Source organism: Macadamia integrifolia, chromosome 11 (genome assembly GCF_013358625.1).
Source record: "Macadamia integrifolia cultivar HAES 741 chromosome 11, SCU_Mint_v3, whole genome shotgun sequence".
NCBI classification, from domain to species: Eukaryota; Viridiplantae; Streptophyta; class Magnoliopsida; order Proteales; family Proteaceae; genus Macadamia; species Macadamia integrifolia.
In genome coordinates, this window is record NC_056567.1 from 25,398,368 (window position 1) to 25,408,185 (window position 9,818).

The window sequence follows — 9,818 nt, forward strand, 5'->3', positions numbered from 1 at the left end:
TTTTTTTGTTACAATCCTTCACAAGAATGGGGTGTCTGTAATTCATTTTATAACTCTACTCCAACTATATAATTTTCATAAATTTTATTTCAAGTGGTACAGAGGAGTACTAAGACAACCATGCAGAGTCAGGATTCCTCTAAAGGAAAATTAGCACCAACATGGCATTTGGAGTAACTTTTGAACCATCGCAGATTTGCAGATACCCTACGGAACATATAAGAATTAAGGGAGTGGGAACCAAACACATGAAAGTCGTAAAGCAAATCATTTAACTTCTCTTTGATGATATCATAGGGTGAACTTTACATCTGCAATTATGTAAATAACCAGTTGATAATTTTAACCAAGCATTTGTATTTTTTGTACCAAAAGCATGAGGTGCAAGAGAAAAAAAACATAAGAAACAGAAGAATTATTCATTTGGGGGAGGGGGAGAAAAGGTTACCAAGCACAGCTTACTATGTTACACCAAAGCAGGTCTTTAATATACTTCCCACATTACTTGAAAGAAATGTTTGGGTTTCATTAATCCTTTGTTCTATTTCTAGGTAAGAAACCAAACACCTGGATTTTCATTTCTTTAACAACAGTTTATTGAGGCTCATTAAACAATATTGAAGAACAGAACATGGGAAAAATCTAGAACAGTTCACTATGTTAGAGATTTTGCAGCTGTTTCACATAACAATTGATTTCTATTGTAGCACAAATCTGACTGTCTTGTCATACATACTCCACCCCAAAGAAACATTACATGTAAAAAAATAAAATGAAATGAAAAAAATAAAATAAAAAAATATTTATTCTATTTAAAAAATAGGAGCAGAAGCAGGACAAAGAACAAATCAATTATTCTTATTTCCTGATGAAATAAAATGCACTAGGAGTTAAAATTAACTTCCAATATTTTTTCAGTTATAATCTTACACGAGGGGCTGGACGCATCAGGCTCTCAATAAGTTTAGGAAAACTTCTGACAAGATAATAGGAATGCAACCCAGACAACAGATAATTACCCTCTTGGTTGAATGGATTCAAAACAGGAGTCTTGAAGCTGTATAACTCATGTATGGAAGCTAGGATTCAATGAGCAACCCTGTACGGTGGAAAGCAGCGAGGTTTCCAACTGAAACATGCAAACTCTCTGAACATGGGAAGGCTTAACTTCCTTCCACCTACTTGTAGAGTTGGAAGACATGTCATGAAGATTTTGCTTCATCAAACTGTGCCAAAAACCAGTCATTGTTTTTGCACTAGATGCTCAACATCTCCAAGCTCCACCTCACCACCTTGCCATCCTCCCACATTCTGAAAAAGCAACTCAATCTGCTCCAGAGACTTCCCCTTTGTTTCAGGAACAAAAATATAAACAAAGACGACAGATAGAGCCGAAATCAAGAAAAAGACGAAGAAAGTTCCTCCCACTGTAATAGCACGAGAAATAGACAGGAAGGACATGGCAACTACACCACTGCTCACCCTATTCCCCACAGCTCCAAGTGCTGATGCTTGAGCACGCAATTTGAGAGGGAAGATTTCAGATGTCAAAACCCAGCAAACTGGGCCAATTCCCACTGAAAAGAAGGCAACATTCCCACAGACAGCTAAAATTGACAATGGAATGGCTACTCCACCCTTCGTTAAAGATAGGGTAATGCTTAATCCAAACAAACACATAGTCATCCCAATCGTGCTCACATATAACAGTGGTTTCCTCCCCACTTTGTCAATGAGTACAATGGCAACCAAAATGAAAAGAGTCTTGGTAAATCCAACAGCAACAGTTGCAGCTAGAAGCTTGGTTTTGTCCTCAATTCCAGCTTCTTTCAAGATTGTAGGGCTGTAATATACAGTTGCATCTATACCTGTGATCTGCTGGAAAAATTGAACTCCAAACCCAGTTATCATCATGCGACGAACTGCAGGCGAAGGGCTTAGGAGTTCACGCCAGACAGCTTTTTCTTCAGACTTATCTGCATTTGCAGTCCCAGCTGCTTCCAGTATCTCTTGGAGTCTCTGTTCCACCTCTCCCTCATTCTCAATCGTCTTCAGCAAGACCAACCTTGCTTCTTCAATCCGGTTCTGCACTGCCAACCATCTGGGTGACTCAGGTATGATGAACAGAGCAAATCCAATAAAGACTGAGGGAAGGATTCCAACGGCAAGCATTATTCTCCAGCTTATGTGAGGTGAGAGACCAGAAAATGCATAGTTTGAGATGTAACCTAAAAGGATTCCAAAGTTGATGAAAATCTCAGGGAAGGAAGTGAAAGATCCTCTGGCAATGGTGGGAGATATCTCAGCAATGTAAACAGGGGCAATCATGACTCCAAAACCAATCCCTATCCCAGCCAAGAGTCTTCCTATCATCAGTACTAGGAAAGAAGGAGCAAGCGTCATTATAACTGCACCTGCTTGAAATATAATCGCTGCAAAGGCCATTGTCCATTTTCTACCAATGGCGTCTGAGGTTCTGCCACCAGCTAAACTGCCCAAAAGTGAGATGATGCTCAAGCAACCAACAAGAACTTCTTCTTGCACCTCTGTTATCTTCAGATCTTCCTGAATGAATATGATGGCTCCGCTCATAACACCCACATCTGCAGATCATTAAGACCAAAAGCCTCAGACTTCACAAATAATTCATTCTAAAATTACTGACTCTAGAAGCAAGACAATGCTGGAGATATCGGACTTTAGCATCTGGATAGCTTGCAAAGATAATCATCAGCTGGTCAAAGTACATAAGCTGTTGTGTAGTATTCTTCCCAAATGGAAAACTCCCAATTAAAAACTTTCATCTAGCTATGCCAACTTCAATGTTAAATAATGAAAAACTTGATAATAATCACAAAGAGATGAAATGCATATGAGAAGGCAAGTTTTAGGGACTAGAAGACAATATCATTGACTCTGCATTGTTACAGAAATGGGAGTTGTTGCTTAAGGAAAAGTATTGAAAAGTTGCCGAGATATATTTATCAAAAGTCACAACACGTTCTTTTACTGTTAAAAGAGCTGCAAACTAGAACATCAGAACACCAAATTTCCCTTGGACATTAAGCTGAAGTTACATCCAGAACACCAAATTTCAGGCAAATGTGTTCTTAAACAAAATTAATCGGAACCGGCCAAGATCTTTGTTCCCGAATATGGCCATATTAGTGAAATGAGCCTCTAATCTCTCAACCACAAATCCAAATCTGTTCCCTTTCATTTTCAATATGAGAGACGAAACGACAAATTTTCTGTGGCGATATAAGACAGAAAATAATGGCTATTTGGATGTGGGTTTTCCCTGTAAAGGTAAAAAGAATTAATAAAGCCCATGAATCGACGGGTGGGGCACTACAGAAAAGAACAGCAGATTAAAGAGTGATTTTACAGAAAAAAGGAAATGAGCTCACCGTAGCCGAGAAGCACAGAGTTGAGAGAGGCAAAGACAACACAAGCGAAAACGTATCTCTTCGTATTGTTGGTTCCAGCCTGTTGACGATGATGTGAGGCGTCTTCGTTCTCTGTGAGCTCCGCATCCATCCTCATGTATTTATTTTTGGTTCCCAAGGGCAAGTTAGAGAACCCATCTCCATTCCCATTTTCTTGAAGTCCCACAAATCCCATCTCTCTGTGTTCTGTATACCCAAAGAAGATGAAAGAGAGAGAAAGGGAGACCCCAGATTTTATTTTGCTTTCTTGGGCTTCTCAGCCCTTGAATTGAATCTCAGAACAGAAACTATTGAGCTCCAGATCTAACATCTAAGGGGAAGCCGGAGGGAAGACAAAGACTATGTCTGTGGTGTCGACATGAAGCTTCGCTGGCTCATGGGTCCCCACGGAAAGCTGCTTTCCTACAAACTTGAGAGCAAGTGGGGCTTATGTTTATTTCACGCGTTAGGAAGCAACCTTGTTCCTAACTCCCACTGGCCAAGCCATGCCTTGACCTGATCTCCATATATTTTCTTATTCAAATAAATTAATCAACCAAGGCAGAGTTGACGAGTAACATTGAAAATTTCTACGAAATGAAAAGGAAAGCTAAGCTAAATCTGAAATAAATAGAAGACAGGTGGAGAGTTCCTTTCCGTGTTGTCTCCGTCGTCTCCGTTAACTATTGGGTGTTTTGAATAACTCAGATTTGCAGAAGCAGCAATGAAGGAAGGAATGAACAGTTCCTTACAACTTCTCTCAAAATTTCTTCTGGGTCTTATCGGTTTTCACTGGTAATTCCGTTTCCCACGAGGGTATTCGATTGGATGGAGCAACGAATCACAAATCCCTCATGGATGGATTCTACGGCGACGAATGCGGGTCTTAATTTTCTCTTTCGTTTTTCCTTTTCTGGTTTGTCTGTTTCTTCAACTTTAACAGCAAAGACTTCTCTCCTTCACTGTTTGCTGGGAAAATATCTCTACTCCACACCAGTGGGAGGATGAATGTCCATTCTCCCTTATAGGTGGACTTACAGCTGTACAGGTAGGGCTAAAAAAAAAAAGGCAAAAGCGGCAGTAGACAGCTTTTCTTAGGTAGGATGATATTTTCATTCACTCGGGGTTGATTTTCTTTACAGGCTCTTTTTTTTAATTAAAGAAGGGGAAGGTTCCCTACGCCCGCTAGTGTGAGAGGAATATTTCCACGTCATAGCAATGACAATGCAAAGAATGATATCACCGACATGGAGCCCACATGATTAGGATAAAAAAAAATTACTAAAAAAATTCAATGTGAGAAGGTGATTGTCATGAGCGTCATGGATTTAGTACACGATATCGAGGGTTGAGGTAAGATGGATTATTCCCCCTTGGTTTTTTATCAGATTCATTTTTAATATAATTGTAGAGGCTACCTGCTCCCAGATAATATTTGGATTCAGAAGAAAAAAAGTGCAGGGTATCAAAACGGGTATTGGCCATTTTCAAAGTCAATATAGTTTAAAATAAATTTTCAAAGTCATCTTAAAAATTTTACCCGTATTCCAACACTGATACTTGATCCGGATCGATTAGGTATCAAGGTCTATTTTAGCTAATATCGATATGATATGACCAATATAGGCAATTAGATAGAGATAACCATGGTGATAGTACAGTAGTTGCATGGGGCTACTATGGAAGAATTAATATCAGGTAGGTTTCCATTTAAATCATAAGGAAAATTAAAGGAAAAAGAAGGAGATTAATTATTAAATTTAAAAAATAAATTGTTATAATCATTACCGTACATGATTATATCAATAATTTCAAGTCATTTCATATTTAATTATTAAATTTGATTTTACTTTGCATCTAAATCCCATGGTTTTGAAAAGTAAAATAAATTACATCTAAAAGAATATCATTGCTAAATATGATAAGAAATTTTAGTCGTTTATATAATCATGTTGTGTAATGATTACTGAAGTTTTATTTTAGGTTTAAAATTTTCATTTGCCTTCCCTTTAGTTTTACTTGCAACCAAATATAGCCGTAATAAAAAGAAGACAAGCTTATCTACACAACCAAAAAAAATCCCCGAAACTTGGACACTAATGCATTAGAGATTGACAATGCATTTCAAGAAATCATACCAAATGCAAAGTTGGTACTCAATTTTTTTTGGTTAAGATTTCATGTCATTGTCCACTCATCTTTATAAGTTTAAACATAAAAAGGATTTTGCCCTATGCATCTTTTTTTTTTTTTTTAAGAGGAAGAAAATAAAGGGAAGCTCTAAAACAATGAAGATGATATATCACCCAAAAGAACAAATTTAGGCCCGTTTGATTTTGTTTCTAGAAACGGTTTTTCTATGTTTAGAAAAACAAAAAAACACCCTAAAAACCATTTGATTTTTCTGTTTCGTTTCACTTGTTTTTTGAAAACAAAAATATAAATTTATGTCTATTTCTGTGTCTGGATTGTGAAAAACCCGATACTTGACTTGACCTACCCAAACCCCAACTCAGTGTTGAAACTTCTCGTTATCCAAATGCAGTGATTCCAACCTGATTGTGTAAAACTCACAGTTTCGGATTGCCTTTATCCTTCTGAAGCTCATCCCCATGAAACATATCTGCAAGTCCAACGTCATGCCTTCACTTATGAGTTGCATCTCTACAACGTCGTGCCTTCACTCATGTCTTGAACCTGACTACATTATTGAAAATATTTAAAAAAACAGAAAAATCAAACACCTTTTTGTAATTCAAAAAATCGTTTCTTAGCACAGAAAAGGCAAAAACCGTTTTCTACTGTTTCTAAACACAAAAACAGGAGAAACAAAATCAAACAGGCCCTTAGTCTTAGTACAACTATCCATCACAACTAGCCTATGAGCTGGATTGATATAGGTTTTATCCTTTTTTAACAACACATACATTAAGAAAATACTTTATAGCTGATTTCATGGTTTTAAGTATCTTCGATACCGATACAATACCCTCCGATACGTATCTTAAATTTAGTCGGCCGATACGATACACACCGATACGATACATTGAATTTTTAAATCATTTCGTATCGATATATATCCTACAATACATACCGATATGCATCAATACACCACTAATACACATCGATACGATACGACATGCCTCGATAAGACTCTATGAAAAATATAAAATTGAGGTAAAATGTACGTTTCGGTATGTATTGGTGAGTATCGGTATGTATCGGTACAGCACGTATCGGTGATGTATCGATATATATATCGATACGTATCAGTGAGTATCGATACGTATCGGCGCTACGGTCATATAATGGCTAATATGAGTAATTTTTCAGAAAAAAACGATTTTTTGAAGGATTTTTGTTCCAAAGTTGCCGTCAGCCATATTTCTCTCTAACTAAAATGGAAATCAAGGTTGGGAACAAGGATTTTACATTTATGGGACAACTACAGACCTTGAATTCTTAGTACGATACCCTCAATTTAGTGTTTATGCATAACACATGTTATCAATAGCTTTTTTTAACAAATTCTTTATGCAAAAGTGTTTAAAAAAATGTTTCCTATCTATTTATGTATGTATCTTTAGCGTATCTTAGTGTATCTCCGATACGATACGATACCCTCCGATACGTATCTTAATTTTGGTCGACCGATACGATGACCGATACCGATACTTTAATCCTTGGATGTAATTGTTACTGGACAACTATTTTGCAGTAGAGTTCTTCATGGGATAAGAGAAGGAAATAGGCAAGGATGGGAAGTTCACAAGATTTGGACCGATGTCAGTGAGCTTGAACTCTTGATGACTTCCAACAACTTTTTGTTGTGGCCTTGGAACACCATTTCTCTCCATGTTAAAATGGAGAATCTTTTGTTCATACCAATTTTTTGTGTAAAAAAATAATAACAATAATCGTATTCTTTTGATCAAACTAATAGCTTTCAAAGCTATGATATACTAACTTTCTATTTCAAACTATGAACTCTATGTAATCATCTTATCTTTCTGAAAAAGAAAAAAATAATTTTTATTCCCCGGTTATCTAACCAGTTAGAAATCCAATACTTTTTTTGTCATCTTTGCTATTTTCTTACATTTTGAAGTACAAGATTAACCCCTTCCCTGCCGAAATCTAAGGGTTCTATAATTTAATTTGAAACCTCAAGGCTACTAGTCCCGGAGGCCATACGATGTTCAGTTTTTCAGGGTCCCAATATTCCATGCAAATTTAGTGAGGTTTGGAGGATAAGTTGGGCTAGCCTGTAAATCTTGTAGGTTAGCCCGAACCCGGGGCCAGTAAATTGCCATCTTACATTAAGACTTGTAGTACAGTGCCCAAAGGTCTTTCGCACAACCCATAAAGAGAGGTCTTTATATGTACCAACAGCACCCTATTTAGTTATTGGTTGCCACGTAAGAAGATGATGTGGCTATTTCAACCATTAATTGAATAAAGATGGCATGGTCTAAATTGATCAAATGTTAAATTTCATTTTGTAATTTAAATTATATACCCTCCCATATGCTGGCACGGTGTAGGATTTGAATGTATTGTCAGTGAGATGTTTGGTGTCGAGGTCAAGTCAAAGTAAACGCAAGAGGAAGTCATTCTAATACAAAGCTAAGCCTCTCCAACCATGGGTCCCTATAATTATTAAGGGAATCAATCGTGTGGAAAAGTAGCTCTATTGTTTAATTTCTTCCCAATTCTTTCTTTCTAAACGGCATTAATTGGTCACAATATTCATTGATATTGATAGAATGTTGCATTGGTCAAAGGTATGAAAGCCATCAGACTTGAAGCCCAGTCGACCCATACGAAGGGCGAGTGTGGGCCCGAATAATGACGTTTGAAGGATTCATTTGGGCCAGCCCCTTAATGTAGTAGGTTAGCCTGGGCCGCGCCCATTAAATTCTCACTCTACTTAGATTTGTGGTATGGCAAAAATGAGTAGTAGTATAGTAGGATGACGTCGCTATTCCAACCATTGAACAAAGGTCACATGGTTAACTTGAATTGACCAAGTGTCAAATTTTATTTCCTAATTCAATTATATATCATCCCATGTATTGTTATGTTATCCAGTTTGATAGTTCAGCTATATTGATTTTCAAAATTTTGTTTAATCTTTACTTTCGAGCAGAATGCAATTAGTGAACTGAATATAAATATCAAGACCTATAAACATAAATGTATGCAAAAAAATTGATTGATAAAAGAGTGGTGGGATTGATGGATATGATATACTTAGGGTCTGTTTGATTTTGTTTCTCCTGTTTCTGTGTTTAGAAACAACAGAAACGGTTTTTGTCATTTGTGTTAAGAAATGATTTATAGAAATGTAAAACGGTGTTTGATTTTTTTGTTTTCCGAAACGTTTTCAACAATGTAGTCCAATTCAAAACATGACTGAAGCCATGGCATTGTAGGAATGCAATGGCATGAAGTTGGAGCTTCATGTATGTTTCATGGAGATGAGTTTCTGAAGGATGAAGGCAATCCGAAACTGTGAACTTCGCACAACTAGGTTGGGATCACTGTATTTGGATAGCGAGAAGTTTCAATAATGGGTTGGGGTTTGGGTAGGTCGTGTGAAGTATTGGGTTTTTCACAATTTTTGTTATTCCCATTTGTTTCTAGAAACAGAAAAATAAGTCTAACTTGTTTATCCGTCCCTATTTCTAGACACAGAAATAGGCATAAATTTCTATTTCTGTTTCCAAAAACAAGTGAAATAAAACTGAAAAATCAAACGGTTTTTGGGGTGTTTTTCCGTTTCTGAGCACAGAAAAATGAAAAAACCGTTTCTAAAAACAAAATCAAATGGACCCTTAATTTGCATGAAGTCCAATTTGATTTCGATTAAAATCGTCTTAGAATTAGCTAGGAATAAATAGGACTCGAACTAATTTATTCGAACTCAATTCCCATAAAATAGAGTGGAGATGTACGCATTCATGGTAAAACAAACTCGGTATAGATGTGTTTTGTATTCTCAAAAAGAGGGGACTCAAGCTTCGCATCAACTTTTTTTTTTTTTGTAAATATTTTGCAAAACTTTCAGCTGTGACCTTTGTTCGTTGTATAGATCTCATAATCAAGTACTTAAAATTAATTACCACTCACCTCATCAATATTGGACTAATTTGGATTTTGTGATAATTAAAATTTATCATTAGCAAAATTTAATTTTAATTCATGTACTTTAATTCCAATTTTAGGATTAAGTACCTATGGGCTCAAGGGCTGGTACTGGTAGTGCAAGTAGTAAGCATGCATGGGTTATATATAGGACATACATGGTAATGTATGGTGCCTTTAGATCATTCATGTCTATGAACAGTAGAATTTTCAATTGGATCCAAATTCTCCAACTTTTTCAAC

At 36.5% G+C, this 9,818-nt stretch overlaps 2 protein-coding genes across 2 annotated transcripts in view; both read right to left on the reverse strand.

The window, feature by feature from the left end:
• Positions 1-834: 834 nt before the first annotated feature.
• Positions 835-4,374, reverse strand: LOC122092805 (probable polyol transporter 4). The gene is made up of 2 exons (XM_042663097.1): positions 3,411-4,374; positions 835-2,603 (listed from the first exon to the last, which is right to left on the reverse strand). Exons 1-2 carry the CDS (start codon positions 3,622-3,624, stop codon positions 1,243-1,245), a joined length of 1,575 nt encoding a protein of 524 aa, XP_042519031.1. The 5' UTR covers positions 3,625-4,374; the 3' UTR covers positions 835-1,242.
• A 1,624-nt stretch (positions 4,375-5,998) lies between these two features.
• Positions 5,999-9,818, reverse strand: part of LOC122093020 (receptor-like protein 56) — a 16,406-nt gene continuing 12,586 nt past the window's right edge. The window contains exon 6 of the mRNA XM_042663291.1: positions 5,999-6,051. Coding sequence (XP_042519225.1) covers positions 5,999-6,051 — 53 coding nt within the window. The remainder of the gene's footprint in view (positions 6,052-9,818) is intronic.

Coding starts and splice junctions, on each gene's coding strand:
- LOC122092805 (XM_042663097.1), bottom strand. CDS start 3,624: ATGGGATTTGTGGGACTTCAAGAAAATGGGAATGGAGATGGGTTCTCT. Junction 2,604..3,410: donor CTCTGTGCTTCTCGGCTACG/GTGAGCTCATTT, acceptor AATGATCTGCAG/ATGTGGGTGTTATGAGCGGA.